At 36.0% G+C, this 23,691-nt stretch overlaps 1 protein-coding gene across 1 annotated transcript in view; it reads right to left on the reverse strand.

The window, feature by feature from the left end:
* LOC141549998 (guanine nucleotide-binding protein subunit alpha-14) overlaps window positions 1-23,348 on the reverse strand; it is a 266,321-nt gene extending 242,973 nt beyond the window's left edge. Inside the window, exon 1 of the mRNA XM_074280104.1 lies at window positions 22,258-23,348. Coding sequence (XP_074136205.1) covers window positions 22,258-22,381 — 124 coding nt within the window. The 5' untranslated portion in view covers window positions 22,382-23,348. The remainder of the gene's footprint in view (window positions 1-22,257) is intronic.
* Window positions 23,349-23,691: the final 343 nt, after the last annotated feature.

Here is a 23,691-nt window from a genome sequence, read left to right on the forward strand (position 1 = left end):
ATACTATATATACACACACACACACACACACACACACACACACACACACACAGAGAGACATCAAGAGAGAGACAGAGGGAAGAAAAGAAAGATAGAAGGAAAGAGAAAGAAAGATAGAGAGAGAGGAGAATAAAAATGAACTACTTTTCCCCTCAGAGGGAACAGGCATGCAGCTTTCTTTACTACCTTACATTGTCAATAAGAAATAACCATGATACTAGAAATATTCCCATAAAGGAAATACTTTTGGTCATTTCCACCAAAGTTTTGTTTTGTTTTGCAGAGAACATGAAAGTTATATAATAAATAAAATAAAATAAAAATAAAATAAAAATCATTCAGGATTAGAAAGGCATAGAGAGTATTTGATCTGTGTGAAAAATAAATAAATGAAAAAAGAATTTAAGTATTTTCTACATACAAAGTACTGGAGATGCAAATAGAAAACTGAGAAAGTGCATAGACAGAGTTACCACATTAATGAAATCAATAAACTATAAAACTATAAAAATCAAGTCACAGTTGATGCCTATAGTACATCTGGCTAATGGTCATGTATTATATTAATTTAACTTCTTGCAATCTGAAAAATAAGTTCTATCCCTGAATTGAATTTCTTACAGGTCCATTAAGGCACAGTAACAATTTACTTAAAGGAAAGATGAAAAGAAAAAATATGACCACAAAAAATTAATACCTTAAATTCTTTGCATTACAAATGATCTTAAAACTACATTGCCCTTCAGCCCTCTATGTAGTGGCCAGAAACTGGAAACTACGTGGATGCCCATCAATTGGAGAATGGCTGAATAAATTGTGGTATATGAATATTATGGAATATTATTGTTCTGTAAGAAATGACCAACAGGATGATTTCAGAAAGGCCTGGAGAGACTTACATGAACTGATGCTGAGTGAAATGAGCAGGACTAGGAGATTGTTGTATACTTCAACAACAATACTATATGATGATCAATTCTGATGGACGTGACTCTCTTCAACAATGAGATGAACCAAAACAGTTCTAATAGAGCAGTAATGAACTGAACCAGCTATACCCAGCTAAAGAACTCTGGGAGATGTCTATGAACCACTACATAGAATTCCCAATCCCTCTAATTTTGGATTTCCTTCACAGGCCAATTGTACACCACTTTAAAGTCCAATTCTTTTTGTACAGCAAAACAACTGTTTGGACATGTATACATAGATTGTATTTAATTTATACTTTAACATATTGAACATGTATTGGTCAACCTGCCATCTGGGGGGAAATATTAGAACAAAAGGTTTGGCAATTGTCAATGTTGTAAAATTACCCATGCATATATCTGGTAAATAAAAACTATAAAAAAAAAAACCAAAACTACATTGCTCTTGCAATTCTTATTGCAAGAAGAATTTTCTTCTTTGTTACAACTTTTTATACATTGAAACATATTTTGCAAGTTAAACATAAAGATGTTAAGATGAAGTTAATTAGGAGACAAAAAGTATTTAAAATATTTTATGGTTACATAATTTTAAGAGAAGATTGATCACAACAATCTTCTAATCCTAACAAATCAGAGGATCATAGATTGAGAGAATTTTAAAGATCAAGTCCAATCTTCTCGTTTTACAGAAGAGAAAACTGGAGTTCAGAGATTCCAAGTGATTTACCCAGTCATACAGTTTTTGTTTGGGGCTGTATTCAAATTCCAGTCTTCCCAACTACAAAACACTGCTCTAAAATTAATAGATCTCGCTTAACTTTAATAAATGAAGCAATAGCTGCTCATGGATAATACCAAATGACTTTGAATCTCATGGTTTGGAACTAAAAAGTATCTTATGAAGCCATCTGGTCCAATAACCAATATTTATTTTAGAAATGAAAAAAAAACAAAAAAAAAAAAAACTGGACCAATTTGTTCAATGCCACAAGTAGAAAGGCTAGTGTTCAAATTGAGGTTCTCTTGCTCCAAATTCAGTGCTCTTCTCACTGACTCACTTCAATAATAATGAGCATTAAACATGAGATACACTGGAGCCACAGGGGAAAAAAATGGGGAGGGGAGGGGAGAAATGATATAGTCCTGTTCTCAAGAAGCTTATAATGAATAAATCATACTCTGAGTGAACCATGGCAGTCTCTGACCTAAAACTAAAGTCACTTGCCTTAAAGCTCATGAATCTTTCTCCATGACCTAAAGTGAATTCTTTAGGAAACATACTCTTCTCAGAAGGGTAGAACTAGTAGCCATCATGTAGATACACACTACATATTTCTGTAAACCCATATTCAAATCTGATCTATCCTGTGTTGTTCAACATGCTACTAGGTCCTGCTACTAGGAGATTAAAGCCTATATTAACTATCTGGTTACAAGAAAATTCAAATCTGTAAAGTAAAGGTGTATGAGTCACAGAGTCCATTCACTTATAAGGCAAATAGCAACTATATGTACCTGTCCATGGTTACACTATAGTCCAAAAAAAGTATTTCCTTTCCTCCATGGGATAATAAAAAGTAACTAAGTTATTCAGGAGTGGTAAATTCAGTACTTTTACTTCTGACTTGAAATTATTATATGAAATAAAATTAAATGGTATTAGAAAAAATCCAATATTTTAAAGTGCATGATACAATCAACATTGTTAACAATGAACAAGTAAAATTTGGAGATGTAACAAATGAAAAATAAATGTATTCTGAAGATGGATTATGCATTCATCTAAAGATATAACATCTAACATTTCATAATTTTAAAAAAGCAAAATGTTCTTCTCACTATATTTTGAAAACAAAGCATCATTTTATAGTTTACAATGATCTTAAAATGAGTTTTCTAAATTTAAATTAAATATTTTTGTTAACTACATAATATACTATTATGTATATTAGAAACTAGAGATCAAAATCATAAGGTTTTCAACATCTGAGGCAAATTCCATTGGGGGTGAAAGAGAGGAGAAAAATATCTTTGTGATTAATGTTCCTTGAATATCTCATTTGGGTTTTCTTAGCAAAAAATACTAGAGTGGTTTGCCATTTCTTTCTCCAGTTCTTTTACAGATAAGGAAACTGAGACAAATAGGGTTAAGGGACTTGTTCAGGGTCATATAAGGGTCTGTGGTCAGATTGAAACTCAGAAAGGCGAGTCTTCCTGACTCTAGGCAGGAGCATTATCTACCTAGCTGCTCTTTTTTTGGTGTGTAATTGGTAATGTAACATTGCATGATTTGATTAATTATATGAAGATTTATCATCCCAGCCCAAATCAAATGTTCCTTGGGCAGCTGAAACTCAAATTGTTCAAAATAGAATCCACTGGTTATTTTAAAAAATAACCTCCCTGAAAATTCTCCCTATTCACTATTTCTGTCAACATTGTTTTTTCTCATCTTTCAGGATCATAATGGCAACTTTATTGTAGATCTCTCCCTCTCCCCTTCTCTCCTCTCCCCTTTTTTCTCCCTTCCTCTCCTCTTCCCCTCCCTCTTCCTCTCCCTCTCTCCACATTTCATAGGCAACTACCAAATCTTATTATAATCTCTTGAAAATGATTCCATCTCTCTGCTCACATAGCTACTCACATAGCTTACCTAGCCTATTACAAAAGCTTCTCAATTGATTTTCCTGTTAAACATCTCTCCCCACTCCAATTTAGCCTCAAGTAGTTTTTCTTAGAACTAAATCTAACCATAATACTCCTCTCAAACTCCATTGGCTATTTCCTCTAGGATGAAAAATAAACTTCTCTGTTTAACTTTTAAAGTCCTTCATGAACTGATGCTAACCTATCATTCTAGCCATCTTTACATAATATTCTTTTTCATAAACTTGATAATCCAGCCAATCTATTCTTCACACATAGCACTCAATTTTCATCCTTGAACCTTTGCACTGGCTGTCTCACCACATCTGAAATGCACTCACTCCTTCTCTTTGTCCAATAGAATCCTTCTCCAATTTCAACCCCAAATTTAAGAATCACTCCTAGATGAAATCCCACCAACTCATCCCCACCAATTTCTAGAGCTTTCACTCACTAACTTTCTTGTATTTATTCTCTCTCTCTCTGTGTCTCTCTCTCTCTCTCTCTCTCTCTCTCAATACACATACACATATGTCTGTATATTGGAATATAAGCTCCTTTTTAGTAGGGGTTGTTTCATTCTTTGTGTCTAGGATAGTATCTGGCAGAATAGGTGCTTAATAAATGCTTCTTAATTGATCAGTGGTTGAGATATAATAAGGACAAAAGTTATATTCGTATTACTATTATCAATTACTACTGAGGAGGTTAAAAATATGGTAGTCAAGATAATAGATGTAGAGTTGGAAGGGACTTGGAATGGGGAAGGGTTGGTGTGGAAAGGAAGAATGGGAACCATATTCTTAAAGTTATTAACTTATTAGTGAAGAGAGTCCATAACTTGGAGGCCCATAGATAATGCAACAAGGATCCAAATAGGATGGAGCAAATTTCTGAGGAGAAGTTGCTGCTGAGAGATGGCTGCTGAGAGATGGCAGCTGAGGGGGTTTAGAAATGGTAGTGGGAAACAATACACTGACTCATACTTCTATCCCTTATATATTAGTGAGTACAAAGAGTACTGTCCTGGACCAGGCCTAACTCAGGCTAGTCCAATGATTCAAACTCAGAACTAGACTGGAATAAGGCACCATAGATTCTAAAATGTAACAAAAATATTTTTTCCTGTTGATGAAGAATAAAAAGGGACATAATTCCCAAGATTAAGAAAAAACTAATTTAGATAATAACTACTTCCCTCCACATCTTCATTCACCATAGCCACCTAGGAACAGTAGACCTCATTCTAGAAAAAGGCCTTCTGGGGAGTAGAGCAGAAAGCTATTTGGACAGTCTGAGGAGAGGAGAGGGTTAGGAATCTTGTCTCCCAGGGAAAGGAATTACATTTTCTTGGGAGGTCAGTATGTAAGACAGAGTCTTGGCTTCCATTCTCATTTCAACTCAGCTGGAAATTTTGCTTGTCTTAGATTAATAGGATAGGTCTTTTACAATTAATCACCCAGCCTCACTACAACTTCAACACTTCAAAGATCTTTGATTTCATCTGCCTGAGTGCACTCTCCATCAACACAGAATGACTCAATAGATGGTCTTCAATTAATCATTTCTGTGTTTGTTTTAAACTAAGATATAGGTCATTTCAAGACATACACAAAGCCAAAAAATCACTACTAGATTAAAACATGACAAAACAGGGCTTTTAAATATCTTAATGGAAGACTCAGATTCCCACATAATAGATCTAATTAACTTTATGGACATTAAAATCGGTATAAAAAATGAAGTGACATAAGGTTGACCTATTTGGTTATGAGATGAGAGATGCCATGTCCAAGTTCAATAGCAGACTGATTGCCAACATTATAACTAGCACTTATATAGTGCTTTAAAGTTTGCAAAGCACTTTACAAATATTATATTTTTTTCTCATAAAACTTTGGCCCTGGTATTCATACTTTAGCAGTACCCTCTTCCCTAAGACCTCTCTGATTAGATGGTAGAGTGGGGCTCCTCTTAGAATCTCCACTTAAGGAGGGTACTCTGGTTATCCATCTCTTCATTTCCCTCCTAGTTTTCTCCTCATTCCCTGAACCAGTATCTTCCCTTCTCTTCTTCCTCTCCAGCTTTTTTTTTTTCTTTCACTCAAGTAAGGATTATATCTGAAACATATGAGTTTAATAAATGTTTATTGGCTGACTGACAAGATTTATCAAGAAAGTTAGTCATAATTCACATTTTTATGACATCTTAAGGTTTACCAAATACTTTCTTCTTAACAATCCTTTGAGGTAGATAGTGCAGATGTTATTGTTGAAAGAGAGGCAAAATGATTTGTCCTCATTTTCCTTTTACTTTAAAGTCAGTTTCTCAAAGGAAAGTATGATCATAGTATTTTTGATAATATGTTTCATTACTCAAATTCAGAAGAGGAAATATAAAAAGATTGGAACATTTTGGGGAAAGGGAAAAGGAAAAAGTTAAGATGGGGAGAGAGAAGGAAGGGGAGACAATGAGAAAGATAGGGGGAAGGGGAAAAGAAGGAAAGGAAGGGGAAGAGAACAGTGAAGGAAAAAACATCAAAATTTCACTATAAAATTCTAGTTCGGAGCTTGAGAATTATTGATTATGATGTAAATTTCAAGAGCAAAGAAAGAAAAACATTGGACATTGCTCTTTCTAGGTATTGTCAAGAAGTCTTGTTTGCAATGGAAAAGACAAAGAGTCTATGACTAATATGAACAGTGATTTTTCTCTTCTCACTATTTTCTCTCAGCAGCCTTGAAAAGAAAACCAGGGGTGGGAAGGACAGTGCAGAGCTTAGGGAGTAACAAGACAAGGTCACACTTCAGGGAAGCTTCAAGGGAGTAACTAAGAAAGCATGGTACCACATACCAGGAGGGGACCAGAAAAAAGAGACTTGCCCTCTTTACCATCATCACCAGTGCCACTTTTATTCCCCACCTCCACACCACTACTCTATATATTTATTTTTCACTGCTTAGGTTTACACTGAATAATAAATAGGCCCTCAGGCTAACATCAGACAGTATCTTGTAGAATATTAGCTAAAATCTGGCACTGCCTCTGTCATACTCTATTGTCTGAATCCATAGAAGAAAATATGTATTTTTTGGGGGGGAACAAAAGGTTTTACAAAGGTGAATGTTGAAAACTATTTTTGCATGTACTTGGAAAAAATAAAAAGCTATTAAGATATCAAAAAATAAACCTTATAAGCATTAAAAATTTGTATTTTTGCCAACAATTGGTCATTATGAGAAGGTAGACCTCATGAATATGTAGGTAGATCTTGGGAGAATTAATCATTAAATATTTATTTAGTGCCTACTACAAGCTGGGCACATAGTTGTTGAATGCTATGGCTAGGAAAAAAAGCAAAAGCTAATCACTGTTTTCAAGGGGTTCCCAATCTGGAGTACTCTTTTTTTTTTTTTTTTTTTTTTTTTTCCCTGAGGCTGGGGTTAAGTGACTTGCCCAGGGTCACACAGCTAGGAAGTGTCAAGTGTCTGAGACCAGATTTGAACTCGGGTCCTCCTGAATTCAGGGCTGGTGCTCTCTCCACTGCTCCACCTAGCTGCCCCCTGGAGTACTCCAAATCAGGAGTACCTGATCTATTTAATCCTAAATAATTATGTGCTTTTACATGAGATAAATGACTAATTAAAAACCCATATCTAAGTATGAATAAATCTGACTTTAAAATGTTCAATCTCCTGCTCAAATTACTTCAGATTTATTAAGGTAAAGCTGTTTGATTTTCATTTTGTCACTTAGATTTTCTAAGGGAGGGTAAGGGGCAGTAAAAACAACATCAAATCATCATAAATATATTCAAGAAAACTAGAGAGTTAATTTTAGAATTCTTGGCAATTGTCTATATTTTGCAAGGTACACATTTCTATTTGTGGTACTTCATCGTGGCATGACAGAGAACACAGGAAAGAAATTCCAATCTAATATAAGCTCTCATAGAAACCTAACATTCTGGAATGATTTGATGAATGGTGTTGAATGTCAGAGGACATATCTAAATCAGAAGTAGCTCATCACCACACTGACAAAAAGTCTTCAAAAAATGTGGCTCAACATTTTATATCCTATCTGCTAAGCTACTACATATTACTGAAGAAAATATATACAGAATGTAGATGAAATTATAGGTACTTGATTTATCAAACTAGGTAATTTTGTAAAAAAAAAAAAAAAAAAAAAAAAGCATGGCCTTTGAGAAAACTGTTTCACACTAGGGGAATTGACAAGAATCTACTAATTGAATACTGGAAAAGACAGTGTCTGATTCAAGAAAGGATATACATATCATTATGAGAAAAGTCTTGCTTAGCAGCCCCATATAGGTCTGCCATGAACAGAACTAAGACTCAGTTTTTGCAACTGTGGAAGGTAAAGGGCAATATTTAGTGATCTGTATTAGGTGGTATTGATAATATGTTTTTCTAGAGCCAATTAATTTGCTGTTATTCAGTTGTTTAAGCTGTGTTTAATTCTCCATGACTCCACTTTGGAGTTTTCTTGGCAGAGATACTGGAGTAGTTAGCCTTTTCCTTCTCCAGCCCATTTTACAGATGAGGACACTGTTAAATATGACTTAACAATGACTTACCCAGAGTCATACAGCTAGTAGGTATGTGATACCACATTTGAACTTAGATGAGTCTTCCAGATTCCAGGACCAGCACTCTGTGCACTATGGGGCCACCTAGCTGCAACTAATAACTTTATATACCGCACATGGGTTGGTCTCCAGCTAGTTGGGAGCTTGAGAATTATTGATTATGATGTAAATTTCAAGAGCAAAGAAAGAAAAACATTGGACATTGCTCTTTCTAGGTATTGTCAAGAAGTCTTGTTTGCAATGGAAAAGACAAAGAGTCTATGACTAATATGAACAATGATTATCAAGGAGTCTATAGTATTCTTTGAAAGAATGGAAGAAATGCTCAAGAGGGAGGGGGGAAAGGAGTAGAAACTAAACAGATTAATTTCTGGAAAAGGTGAAAGAATATGATTTGGAGAAGAAACAGTTTAAACACCAAGGAAATATAAGAGGGTCAAAGTTATTTTCGAATAAATAGAAATGAATACTCTGTCAATGAAGCAACTTTTTGGACTCCATGGAATCAGTAGCAACACAAACATCCTCAGGAGAAGGAACAGTTAATATTGGCTGCAAAAGATGTCCTTAGGGTAGGCAGTAACTTGTTGAGGAGTAGAAAGACATTCATATATCAACATCTTGTAAATAAATTAGATATATGGTCTTTCCAGAGTAGGTGTCAAAATAGTTTTTAATCAAATGAAATAATATACAAAATTTAGCAAAATGTTGATAGCATTTACAATACTTCTGTAACACAGAAACAATAGGATTTGACAGAGAGTAAAAAACAGTTATAAGGGAACGAGGCGGTGCAGTGGATAGAGTGCCAAATCTGAAGAAAAATCTGACCTCAGACACTTGACACTTACTAGTTGTGTAATCCTGGGCAAAAGAGAGAGAAGGAGATAGAGCAAGGGAAGAGGGGAAGAGGAAGTGGGGAGACAAACAGATACAGAGAGAGACAGAAAGAAAGGAAATAGTTACAACAGGCTGGTTTGCACCTGTAAGATCCTGGGTAAATCAAAAAACCTCTCTGAACCCCAGTATCCTCAACTATAGAAAAAGTTTCCCAATGACCTCTAAGTTTCTTTTCAGCTTTAAATCTGATTGTGTGATGTGATTGATTCAGTGCTCTGTCTCCCCATCAGCTGTTTCATGCTAGTGCCCCAGAATCTCTATCTGTACTATGGAAAGGCAACTGATCTTTTCAAATGAAGAAACACTTTGTGCCACTTGACTTGGATGCAATTTGTTGTACAAAGCTTTACTATAATCTAACATTAATTATAGAGGCACATCACGATAGCTGACATGGGGGCAGTGATAGAGGACTTCAACCAGGCAGACCTCTGGTAAAAGTTGAGAAAAAGATGAATTAATTTAATGATGATTTCATCTATTAAAAGGTAGAAGCAATTGAGGGGAACTGCTATTCTGGACATAGCTAGTACAGGAACTGAGGTTCTCAGAGGTTAAATAGTTTACCCAAATCACATAGGTAGAAAGTAACAGCATTGAGATTTGAATGTGAGACCTCTGATTTTAAAGCCAGCAGGTTTCCTGCCGCATCATGCTTCACTTTAGAGTGTAAAAAAGCTGCTCATGTTACCTAGTGATGTTATTTTATAGGTAAGGAAACAAGTCCAGGAAGCAATAACCACCCTATCTTGGAGCATATCATGGATAAAGATGGGTCAGCCAGCATGATGTGACAGATCTCCTTAATTTTAGAAAAACAACTTTCAAAGTGTTTAAAGAATGCAGGAAATTGGCTCAGGTGCAATGAGCTCAAAAATGACATGATAAGAAAGGAAAAAAAGAGCTTTCTGAAGTGACAGACTTGTCTGCAGAGAGATCTCAACCAACTAAGAATTTTAAAGATATGTACAGAAGGAGCAGGTAAGTGAAGACAATTAAAAAAAAAAAAAAAAAAAAGTTATAGCCCCAAAGAAGTGTTGGGAATGCTAAAGCCCAGGGTGGAAATAGGGATTTTCAATGAATGCCAAATACAACCAAAAAATAACTTTAAAAAACAAAGCTATGCTGAGTACAAAAAGAAAAAACAAATGTCAAACTTACTTGGGGTAGAGGAGAGAGAAAGATAGGATTACTTAGTATTAATTTGGTTTTAAAGAGTGAGCACATGAAATAGGAGAAGAGAGATTCAGAAATACACAGAGGAGAAACAAGATGTGTAACATTTATTTTCAAGTTTCTGAAGATAAAAGGATATACAAAGTACAGTTAGAACTCATTTACAAGAAAAAAGTCACTTTGTTTTCAATGACCAAAATAACACTTTTACAAAGAAATCTTCCCTTTTGTCTGGCAATACAAATGCTCAATGCTCTCAACCCAGTTCTTTAAAACTCCATCACTAAAGACAAGCCCAGATTTACTAATGTCTTCGTATTAAATTAATCCAATTAGGAAGATGGCAACAGGAAGAAGAATGGATATTGTCTAGATGAGTCTAGTTTGGAGAAAGAGGAGGAAAGTGACAAAATCAGAAAATGAGCATCAAATGACAGATTATAGCAGTTGCCAAGAATTTCAGACTTAATAATCATCATTTAGTAACTGCATGAGAATAAAGAGGGGGAGGAAGTAGTGACAAGAAGTAATCTCTCAGAAAGATACTTTAAAGCAGAGAAAATTTGAGTTAAATCATGTTATTAATAAGCTTAAGTCATTAGTCTAAGGAGATGATTCTTTTTCTCCCCATGTAAAGTACATTCTTCTATGTTTGACATAATTTTAATACTTGTCTTTCATAATAGTCTGATTCATTTGCCATTTTAAAATTTGGTTCTTAAAGTTTATGGGCTTGAATTCTTTTATGCAAATTTCAAAAGATAATATAGAGTATCCAATCTCATCTCCATTTGCTAACGACAAGTTGTTTCTGAAGATGCAAATATATACTTGGAGAACTGAAGTTTAACAATCAAAGACATGTCAAATGGAGTTTTTGGTCTTTTAAGCACTAACTTTCCTTACTCAAAGTGATCTTCTTTGATCTTTTAATTTAACACACGGACTAGTCTCTGGAAACTTCTCAAAGTTAGGTTCAAAACCTGTTATGATCCATTTGTAAGTTTTAAAGGAAAAAAAAATTAGGTTATGTATGTGACAAGAGTCAAAATTAAATTTAAGCAGACATTCAAAATATATTTTCAAACATGAACAAAATATTGCCAGTTCTATATTGAAGAAATTATGCAGGTTACATACTCAGACAGTAAAAGGGGTATGTAATTATATTATTGAAAGGAAGCTGGGAAGCCGTTAGGGACAATGAGGCATTGCTCTCTCTGAGATAGGCCATGTAGCATGTATGTTAAAGACCATGCCTAAGTGTGAAGGAGCAGGATGATTCTCCCAAAGCCCCCACAGCTATGAATCATAACATACTTGAAGGAATTGCAAACCAGCTTTACTGACGCAGATGTTGCTTGTGAATTGGGAAGGAAATAAATTGGAGGCAAGAGGGAAGAGGAGAGAGGTCAGACAATGCACCTCCATCTCAGTCTCCTTGTATCCTTATCATCCTCTCATATTAAGGGAAGAGCCATCTATTCCCTATTGAAATCAATCTATTTAGAACTTTCCCCTTATTTGTCAAGAATAAATATCTTTGCAACTCCCACCCATTGTCTCTAGCTCCATCCTGGGAAGAACAAGTATAATCTTCTGAATGAAGAAGGCCCTCAAATAATACCAAGCAGAAGTTCTTTCCCTCCCTTCCTTCTCTCTGTTCCCTTTCCCCACTTAAGGCTTCTCTCCACCAAGCTAAACTACCCACATTCCTTCAACCAATCCTCCCAATGGAGAAAATAGCTGGAAATTATGATCCCAGATGACCAGGAAACTGTATTAGTGAAGCAAGGACCAATCAGGTCCCAGAGATCTTTGTCATTGACCTACCTCATTTTGATTGGAAGAGATGGGAAGTGAAGAAATAAAAGCTGAAGCCAGACCAGCTTGGGGGAAATTCTTTTAGGTCAAGACTTCCCATGTCATGGGTGAGAGAGAAGAAATAAGATGCTAGATCCAACTGGTTCTCCTTCTCTGGAGGTTGTCCAACTTGCCTCTCTAAAATGTAGTGTTCAGAACTCAATATAATGCTCCAGGTGTGAGTTAATACAGGCAAAGTCCAGGAATCCCGACACCTTGATGTTGCCTAAGATTATATTAACTTTTCTAGCTACCATTTTGCATGCCCTCCATATGGTCAATCCTGTGGAAGATTTACAAGAAGACAGACAAGAGAATTACACTATGAAGTATGATTTCTATTATTGGAGATAGTATCAACATTGACAAAATCACAGATTCACCGAAGGAAAAAAGGAACATGGTCCTATTGAGACAAATACTTTAAAGTATCTTGTAGATCATTTTTCACATAAACTATTACATTCAGTGATCCACATGGTTTTGCTTTTACTTACTGAAACCACTGACCATCAATTCATTATTGGCTAGTCTCATCAATAAATTGACTATATCTAGAAATTGTCTCTCCACTTTTTCCTTTGTTTCACTATAAGTTCACAATCCTATGATTTGTTGGCCTTAGAAGATTCCTAAGATCTTTTCTCCTTAAAGTTATGTAAACCAAAAATTAAAATGCAAATATACTGGAACAATTGAAAGGAAGTATATATTGACAAAGTGTTTCTACTCTAAAGGAGAAGTAACATGTCTACTAAGACCCTTATGTCCTCAAATATCAAAGAATTTTAGTAATATTGAGAGTCTATGGATTTTTTCATTTGAATCTTTAAATTTTATTTTTAATTTATGGAATAAAACAAGCATTTTCTATAACAGTACAATCAAAAACTTTTACATGAAACTAATTGTAAATCTACCTCGCACAATTTGCTATACAAAATTATCATGTAAATTTTTCTCTCTTTTCCTCTTTCCTCTCCTCACCCTACAGATAGTTAATAATTTGGTTTTGATGAATTTATGGGAAGAAAGAAAAATGAGGATAGAGGAATACACTAGGGAAAAGAATTAGAACTTAATATTTATTTCACATAAGTATGTCAAGAAAAAAAGAGTATACCAACATAGAGGAAGAAAGAGGAAGTGGGAATTTTTGCCTGAACTGAACAGAAGACAGTACACACAATAAAACAGAAGGAGTTTGAAGTAGAAAAATAATAAAAATCAAACAAGGAACTATGATGAAGAACCAGGAACAAGGAAAATAGCATTTACAGAGGGTAGATAGAATAAATGGCAGATTAATTTTATGCAAAACAATTATCACCTTTAGAAAGGAGATTATGAAATAGAAGATTAAAGTGATGAACAAAATCCTTTACATGCGGTCTGAAGGAAAACGAAGAAGAGAAAGGTAGAATGGAAGCAGATTTCTCATAAGTATTGAGCACACTCATACTCAGTAGTTTCTTCACTGTAAAACAAAGGGGTTGGGCGGGGTAGGAGGAATAGGGTCTCTCACATATTATCATGTCTATCCACAGTGCAGATCATCGTTCCTGGCAATATAGTGAAGACCTATTAAATGATTTTTTTTTCTCTTTAATTTGTAACACTATTGAATTGTTAGAGAGGGAGGATCCAGGTGTTCAGCAATAATTTTACTGCCCTTTCCTACCCACTTTGTCTCTGGAGATGTAATCAGTCACACCCTGTTACATTAAATAACCAGCCCATTCTAAGTTTAAGAGCAATATTTAGCCCATCAAGTCTCATAAGTTCCTCCTGTGTTCCTTTAGGGAACCGATAGTTCCTTAACCAAAATTGCTCAAAGCCCCCAAGTCAAGAATTCCTAACATATGGGATTTTGTGCTGTGATTAGAATTTACTTTTTTTCTTTAGTTAATCCCTCTTTGAGAATTGAGGCAAAGGTATGTGATGGGCGTCTGCTACTAGGCAGTCACTGGCAGGAGAAGCTGGAGAAAGAAGAGACTTTTTTTTTCTTTTTTAAGAAATTATTTTGAATTTATGGAATAAAACATTTCCATAACAGTATATAACAACGAAGATGATTGCACATGCAATCACAAATCAATTAAGTACAACTTGCTATTCCTTTTAAATATATAATAAACTTACCATGTAAACTTAAAGCCACCCTGATGACTACCATTACACAAAAATATTGTTCAAAGATCTATCCTTGACCTTTTCTCTCACAATACTCTCTATTTTGGTAAACTCATACTACTGAATGGCTTCAATAATAGGCTCTATGAAAGCAATTGTACAATATACCTTTTTTTGCCTTTTAAAAATTCATTTTATTTTATTTTTAATTTATGGGATAAAATAAGCATTTCCATAGCATATGACAAAAAAAGACAATTGTATATGAAACTACAAATCCACTATATAGAACTTGCTACTACTTTCAAATATACAACAAAAATATCATGTACATTTCTTTTATTTCTTGCCTTTTTGTCTTGCTCCCCCAAGAATGGCTATCATTGACCACAAATAGGTGTGAGTGAGTGTGTGTGTGTGTGTGTGTGTGTGTGTGTATGTATACACACACACACATATATATATATATATGTGTGTATATATATATATATATATATAATTATTCTAAACATATTTCTATTCATCAGTTCTTTCTCTGGATGCCCTTTATAGGTAATTTGGGCATTTATAATGGACAAAATGACTTATTTTGAGTGGACCTCTTTTTTTTTTTTTTTTTTTTAAACTTTCCTCAATCCTTAAGAACATGGTTATAACTGATAGTTTCAGCTAATCTTTGCTGAGAGATGCTTGCAAAGATGATGGTCCTCTTCATCTCTTCCCTCTTAGTTATAGTTAAGTCCTAGTCTGTATTTTGTCTTTTGCCTATGAGACTTGTGCTGTCAATCTTTTTTTTTGGGGGGGGGGGCTTAGCTCTTGATGTTTCCACTTCCCATGCCCTGAAATCTCTAATTCCAATTTAGCTCACTGAGTTTATATAGTCCTCATGGGCCAACCCCTTTAAATATTCAGAAGTTCTATGAAGAAGTCTGATTCACATCGTGTGTATATATGGGGGAAGGGGGATGTGTTCTAGTTCTTTTTCCTTTTCTCTCTAGGTATTTTAACTATTCTTCTGCTAATTTTATTTTGCATCATATATGCATCATGTATTTTGCATCATTTCCTCATCATATTTATTTTTGTTCCATGTCTGCCTTTGTTTTTGTTTTTCTTTTCCTTTTCCTATGCCTTTCACCTCACAATGTAGCTATACTTTAAGGCCTAACAGGAATAAACTGACCAGAGACATCAGAGAAATTCAACCATTCTTTCCACTCAAAACAGGTTTTTTCTATCCAAGCTTGTCAATGATTGGGGACTGGTTCCAAATTATTTTACTTTAAAATGATAGAAAAAAAAATGCAGTCATTTACAAAAATTAAATTCAAACCACTTACAAAATGACTCTCCTTATTTCATCAGCGACCTTCCTAAAAGTAATTTACTTTGCTTCTCCTTCTTCAATTTAAAGGTCTTTTTTTGTTGTTTGTAAAACTAACTATTCTTTTGTTTTTGACATAGAACCAAAGAACAATAGAGTCAGAAGAGACTTCTGGGATCACCTAATCCAAGCCTCTAAATCACAAATCCAATCACAATATCCTCATGTGTGGGCTTTATTTTTGCTTAAAGACTCACCATTACCTAAGGCACATATTTGCATTTCTTTTTTGGACAGCTCCATTAGAAGCAATTTTTTCTTATGTTAAACTGAAAATCTTCTTGGCTCTTTATAACTTCCACCCATTAGTCCCAGTTATGCCTTTCAAAGCCTGTCAGAGCAAGTATATTCTCTTTTCTCTTTAGTTCTTCCACTTACAACAACTGAGTTCAAATAACTGCCTCACTCCACCAAGATTTCCTTCACTCATTTTTTGTATGTCATGTTTTAGACTGTCCCATCTAAAATGTGATGCCAAGAACTAAACCTAAGCCTCCAGATGTAGTATGATCAAAGCAAAGATAAAGGAATTATTTAAAACATATTTTGATAATTGCATTTTAATATAACTAGTTTCTTTTGAATCTTGTATATTTTACTTTAGGCATTTGGAAGCATTATTCTGAAAATTATCATCCTATTTTCCATTATTCTGAAACTAGATTTCACCAGACTGCCAAAGATGCTAAAATATTAAGAATCCTTGCTCTAGACTGCAGCCAAATATTAATTTTCCCCTCCTTCTATACTAACACTGTTGATCCATACAAACACAATGACCTTGCCATCCTATAAAATCCCCAAGTCTTTATCACAAAGAAAAGTTTAGTAGCTACTTTCCAGAATTGGCATCTTCTCCTTCCTGTTCTTCTTTAGAATGTGGGGTTTGGTGGTATAGCTTTAACTCTCAAGTAAGTCTCCATAAAGTCATTGTGTTTTTCTCTGATAAGGCCACCTCCTATTCCATTATTTATGTATAACAGCTGAAAGAGCATTACAATAGAAATCAAGATCTGCAATTAACATCTTAATTTTAAGAACCTGAAGAGGAAGGAGAAAGAAGGAAAGAAGGAAAAAGAAAAAAGTCAAGGATAAAAACAAATTATCAGGAATGGTACTAAGAAATAGTTTTGCTAAAATATAGAGACAGAGACACACACAGAGAGAATATTAAATGAAAATTAGTTTCCTTCTATCTTCTTTAGAAGTAGCAATTCTTCTCTTTCCAAAAACATTTCAGTCACTTAAAAAGAAAAATCCATTTGAATTTCCAAAACACACCACACACAAAAAAAGATTTTTCACATGAATTTGCTGCCTGAAATATGAGCCAGATCAAGGCATGTCACAGATTAGGTTTCAATAAGATTATATATTGGTAACTCTGATGAGGGCGTAGCCCCCTTTAAGATTCCTTGTCTGATCTACCTTTGGGACTCATCTTTGATTTACAAGATCTGATCAAAACCCCAAGGGGAGAGATCAGTATCTGAGCCAGTTTGGGCTTGTACCCAACCCCCCACTATCTGCTCAGGTTTCCCCCAAAACAGTTTCTTCCTTATCTGAAAAGCCCACCAAAAATCTGGCCTTCCAGGAATCAACCTGAGTTCCGCTCATATGCTCCTTTAAGCAGATAAAGGCAGCAAAAGTGGAGTTGTCCTTTGTCAGAGAGTTGATAGATGCCAGCAAAGATGCTTTGCATCAGAGACTCTCTGTCCCACCACTTTCGGCGTATATCTTCCTCTGTCTAATGCCTCTTACTAACCAGACTTTAACCTTGCTTCCAAACCTTGCAATAAACCTTGTTTTTACCCATCTAGGTTTTCGGGCCTATAAATTCATTTACAGGGGACTCTCACCGCCACTAGACCTGATTTAACTTTGTATCCTTGCGCCGAATCCTAAGGGTTTGCAGGGGAGCTCCATGTGACTCCCTGTACCCCGATCCTGCCACTAGACCTTAATTAATCCTATTGAGGCATATACCTCACCATTAGGTATTTACCTCAATTATTTGGTTCCCTGTTACCTCATCAACTCAACTGCTGCTCTTCTCCAAATGATAACTATAAAATAATATGCTACATTCTTTTACCGGGCAACATTTAGATGATGTTTGGAATTATCTTCTAGTTTGGTGCTGCATCCTTTAACAAAAAAGTAAGCTTACTAGCAACTGGAAAAAATGCAATTTAGAAGACATTAAAGATCCTGCTCAATCACACTGGCAACTGGAATAAATCAATGACGAGCTAAATCCAGGGAAACAAAAAGATAGGAAGATGAAGAGATAACTCAAAATCTTTGCTTTTGTTTCCCCTTACTAGGTCTGAGATATTTTTCACTTGCTAATGAATGAGGAAGACTGCTCTTCATTTCTTTTTATCTCCTGTTCTTACTACTGGAGAAAATGATCTCTAGCAATTATTCATTATAAATCCATTATATCAAATCAATCTATATTGCCTACTTCCAATTATCCTCCATTTGATGTAATTTTTAAAAGAATGTGGGTGAATTTGTGAGAAGAGTACTGGCCTGGAAAGTCAAGAGACTTGGGTTCTAGGTCTTAGCGCTAGAACTAGTCAACTATATAATCTCCAATCAAGTGGCTCAGTTTCTTTACCTTTTACATGATTGACAATAGGATATTTAACAACCCTAAGGCAACTAGTCAATATCAACCTTAATCAAATATACTATTTTTTTAGTTTACATAGGCTAGAGAAATTCATTATTAATGAATGGCTAGCCAAGACAAAGTAGTTTCCAGTCCAATTCTGATTCACATTGAATTACCAGAATGGCCATTTAGTGGATGTCTCTATCTCTTCCTTCATTATGAAAGCAATAGGAAGAAGGAATGAATTTTCCCATAATACTTTTTCTAGAACATTTAAGATAAAATACAATTTTATTTGAAAATTAATCTTCAGGAGTTTGCCTGACTATCTGATTTATTATTTAAAAAGGAGCTTTGTTTAAGGATGGGTTGATAGAGTTTAGAGTTACTGCTGTTTTAAAAAGAAAAGGAAAAGGGAACATCAATGAATAATTGTTTTTTAATATTTGCTTTTTTTCTGAACTTAAACATCCCTTTCATTGGGCATCTCTCTACATTGAATAGAACAGAAAAAGATAATTCTGCATGATATTGTAGAACTCTGCAAGATTTTTAGTAAAATTCATACTCAATCTACAGCTTTCAAAGCTGTCTTGCTCGTCTGTAGTTCTGTTTTTTCTTTTGTTTCCTTCAATGAATCATGTGTTGAGAATTCATAGAATAAATTAGAAAGAAGTCCAGAAGGGAACAGAACCAAACAGAGCAATGTTAGAATTACTTATGACAAATTACCATGATAAATGTTTAAATTACTGTGATACATTTTTAAGTTTTCTGTGTAAGGTATGGAGGATGAAAGGAAAAGTAATGACCAAGGAGAAGGGAAAGCTTTTAGAAGGAGTCTGAGTTGGACTTTAAAGGATGAATAGGAATTCAAAAGGTAAGAAGCTATGAATGGAGGGCATAATCAGATACAAAGAAAAGCACAAAGACATGAGATATGAAATTAATGGGGCATTTTTAGGGGAAAACAAATTGTCCAGTTTGGCTGAAACAGAGTACATGTAGAAGAGGGGTTACGAGGTAAAGCTAGAATGACACGTCACCAAACCACCAAGAGTCTTGATAAAATTTTATTATTGGTAAAATACTGAAGATTTTGAGAAAAGTGATGAGACTACATATATGTTTAGGGAAGCAGAGTCTGGCAGTAAAATAAAAGAATGACCAGAAAGAAGATTAGGTGGAAGCAATAAGACCTGTCGAAACAACTTCTAATAAAGTAACACCGGGACAATAAGAATGCATTGTGGTAGGCAGATAGGGATAAAGTTGCAGAAATAGAACTGATTGGACTGTGTGTGAGGGAAGAATCTAAACCATCAAGGTTTCAAACATGGAAATTGTTTTCAGAATTCAGAAATTATCATCACAAGAAGGGGCAGGTCTGGAAAGATCTGGTTTGAATACTGCTAAGGTTGGTAAATACCTTGGTAGATAGTTAAAAATTAAATTCTGGGGTTTGAAGAGAAATTAGGGCTGGGGGAAAAAAAAGACATGGGAGTCATCTCTCTACAGGGGAGCGTTGAAGCTATGAGAAGGAATGAGATGGTCAAGGAATCAAGAACCTTCAGAAACATCTACCTTATAACAACTGACAGTTAAATAAAGAAGAAAGTTTCTTCAAATAAACAAGATTTAATGAAATAAAAGATGAACTGAGGAAGTGCGTTGTCTTGAAGCCTTAAAAGAGAAGATAATCAAAAGTAAAATATGAGCAGGGAGTTCAAGGAAAAAATAATTACAAAGATCATTGGATATAGTGATTAGGCAGTCACTGTGGGTTCTTAGAGTTTTCAAAAAAACAAAAAAAAAAGTAGCCGAATTTCATTATTAGCTAGAAATTGGACATAGGGGTGAACTAAATAAAATAAAATTCAATGGGCACAAATGTTCCCAAATATACCTTGAGTTTAAAAAAAAAAAAAAAAAAACTTTACAAGATGGAGAAGACATAGCAAGATATCCCTTTGTCTAAAAGTCAAGATCTGGGTGGGGAAGAGAAATTTTAAAGGAAATATTTGGAATGTTTAATCCTAAAAAAAGACTTGGCGATAATAGGAAAATTGTCTTGTACAAAAGATGAGCTTAATCAATGGCTGGATGAATTCTTATGGACACCTTGAATATTATAGCTTATCTGTGAATACCACTGGATCTGGGATTTTAACAAAAAAAGTCTCATTTATTGGCTAAAAGCATAGGTTTTTAACTTTTTCTGTTTCATGTATTTCTTTGGCAGTGTAATGAATGAAAAATCTGAAGCACACTTTCTGAGTAATTAATCATCACTTTATTCCTTAGATCTGCTAATAATCAAATTGATAGCCAGTGGTTTCTCTTTGTATTTTATGGTACAGCCATGAAGAACTAAGATACTTTTGGAAAAGGGGGTGCCACTTGACAGGTGAAAATCAACCCTGTGTTGGTGGACATTTAAATAAGAGGGTGGGCTAAAAATCTTTAGTTCTTCCTGCTGAGAAAGTGGATCAATCGAGAGACTCAAGCCAACTTCAGCAATCTGGATAGAGACATTCTCTATATACCTACCACTCTAGTCAGTTTTTTTCTTCATTACCTGGATCACCAGGTAACAACAATAGAAGAGAAGCAAGGACATGGGCTTGTTCTCTACAGTCAAGAATTTACCTAGATTAGATTCTGTTTACACTTCAAACAGAAGTAAGGTCTCCTAGTTGGGTGAGCTCTTGACCAAGATTGAGGAACAAGTACCCCAAAGATTAGAGCATTTTCCTCTATCAACTATGCTTTTCAGAAATTGACTGAGAGACCTATAGGGACCAGCCTCACAGTGAGTAAATAAAAAATCTGAACCCTAACTAATAATGAGATAATTTAAAGAAATAGAATAGAAAATAATTTATCTCAACAGTTTCGTGATGTCTATAGACATCATCAGAATCATTTTTAAATGCATAAAATATATAGTTATGAAGATCAATTGTATTGCAGGAGTTATCAAATTTTAAACAACTGGCGTTTTCTGACCTTGTTCTAGAGTTGACTGTTCTTAAGAACTTGTTTTAGAGAATTAAGTTGTTTTGAAGCACAATGATTCAATAATGTGCCGAGGATCACATAAGTATAGTAAGAGGTGGTAAAAAGCCCAAATGTTGATTTTACTCCAAGCCTAGCACTCTACGGACAAACAAATCTGTCATAGTAAAATAGTACATAAATATATTAAAATGAGATCCAACATAGCTTTGTCCGTCTGGAAAACAGTGGGAACACACAGACGCACACACATTAAACCACTTGCGGAGCTCTGCTGTGCTGGCTGGGTTTCCGACAGCAAAGTTCCAGAACTTTTTATATAGGGTGAACAACCCCAGAGGGTTTCCGAAATGACAGCCAGGTCTAAGATCAGTGGGGCTTGAAAAAGTAAAATGAGTATTGGGAAAATTTGAGGAGGGAACAGACTATTCTCAGAGCATAGAGCAAAGTGGAATGAGCAATGGCATTGTACTCTACCCCCAACAAATATTTTTTCATGTAAAGGCCACCTCCAAGGTTCAATCCAACTGGGTCTTCGCTAAGGAGGTGAGAAAGAGGAAAAGGGACATTTATTATTTTAGGAGGAAAAGGGAAAGTGGGAAGGCAGCGGGTTAACAAGTAGTCAAGTCCTTTGCCCGGGTAGTGTGGTAGGGTGGGCTGTCACCGTTATCAAGGGGAGGGAAAAAAAAAAAAAAAAAGTTTCGTGGAAGGAACTTAGATCTCAAGTTTGCAAATCACCTGACAACTTTTACGGAAAAAATGAAAAATATGCCAAACAAGAAATCAGAGTAATTAGATTACTAGTAATTATTCTTACTGTGTGGCGTTGGTATTTCCATCCGAGCATCTTCTGAATGGGAATGATCAAGTCTATGGAGTGTGTGTGTGTGTGTGTGTGTGTGTGTGTGTGTGTGTGTGATGGGGCTCAGGGGGACAAATTTGCACCCCACAATGCACTCACCTAGCAGCAACAACTTGAGCTCTCTGCGCGCATCCTTTTTGTCCCTGCGCAGCTGCCTCTCAATTTCAGCACTAATGCGCTGCGACTCCTTCTCCTCCGCGGACAAGCAGCAGCAGCCGGCCATGGTTTCGCTCTGCCCTCTAAATTTGGGTCGTCTGGAGCGTCGGGACCAAACTTAGAACCGACTTCGAATTCTCTCCTTTAAAGTGGTTTCTCTTTCCTCAGCTTTTCCAACACCAATGTAATCGAAGGATTAATAAACAAGGAAGTTTATTAGTATTGAGGGGGTGGGGGGGGGAAAGAGGAGAATTTCTTTTTTTCTCTAAAACACGTCCCAAGAGCTAATCCGCTCTAAGGGTTTCTTTCTGGTTGGCTGAGAAATAGTTCCTCAGAAGCAGAAACAAGGCAGATTCAGGGCTCCTTGAACTCCAGGGTGTCGTTTGTGCGGAGCGCGCTATCTGCTCGGGTCCGGAGTTGAAATAACCTTATTCGTTTCTTCCGAGATCAAGAGAAGGTCTCAGTTGGCTTTCTGCAAACTCGAGAACTACTTCTTGTATGCGCCTGAGAAAGTGGACCCGAAGAGGGGGCCGCGCTTGGGAGGAGGGGGCGCGATTCGCGCAAAAGTTGGGGTGGAGCGCCCAGGCACTCCGAGAGCACTGGCCAGAGGGAGCAATTGAGGAGTAGGAGACAGCCTCTTCAGGAAGCTAGGGTAAGAGGACTGGCTAGGGATATTCAAGCCCTAAAAGCAGAAGGAGCCGCCACCCTTCTAGCAGACAAGGTGTGAGGGAAAGGTTTCTGGTTTCTGCTGTTCGCGATTGAGGAGGAGGCGGAGCGTCCAGGAACACTACGATGCAGCTTCTGTTCTCAAGCTGGGCACCCCTGCCTAATGGCGTCTGTTAGCTATGAAGTGGATCCCGGTGGGGCTGAGGGCCGCTAGCTTTTCGGACTAAACCTTCCGCACCTGCGCTGCTCCTGGCTCTTCACTGCTGCAGGCGCTTTAGAGGAGTGGCAGAAAAGTTCAGGGTGCCCTCCTTCCTTTCCTCTGCAAATCCGGGTTCTGACAGGTGAGGGAGTTTCCACAACTCCCCAACAACGGAGAAGGCTAAAGAAAGTGAACGCACGAGGAACACAGCCAAAGTCTCACTTGAAGTTGAGACGCCTCAGACCTCTAGCGTTCCTCAGTCAAATTTTCCCTAGATAGATTGCTCTAGAATTCCCAAATAGCTTTTGTAGAGATAATCTAAGGGTACCCGCTACAGCGATTTGGAAAGTGTTAAAAACCCCTAGGCTAAGGAGTCCTCTCAGCTGTATTCCACTCAAGAAGTTAAGAAAAGGCGCGAACAAATATTATCTCTGGGTCCTGTCCTTTCCGCACGCACCGGATTTGGAAAAGGGCGTTCTGGAGAAAGGAAATGGAAACTGATGAATAGTTTG

This window comes from Sminthopsis crassicaudata, chromosome 1 (assembly GCF_048593235.1).
Source record: "Sminthopsis crassicaudata isolate SCR6 chromosome 1, ASM4859323v1, whole genome shotgun sequence".
Taxonomy (NCBI): Eukaryota; Metazoa; Chordata; class Mammalia; order Dasyuromorphia; family Dasyuridae; genus Sminthopsis; species Sminthopsis crassicaudata.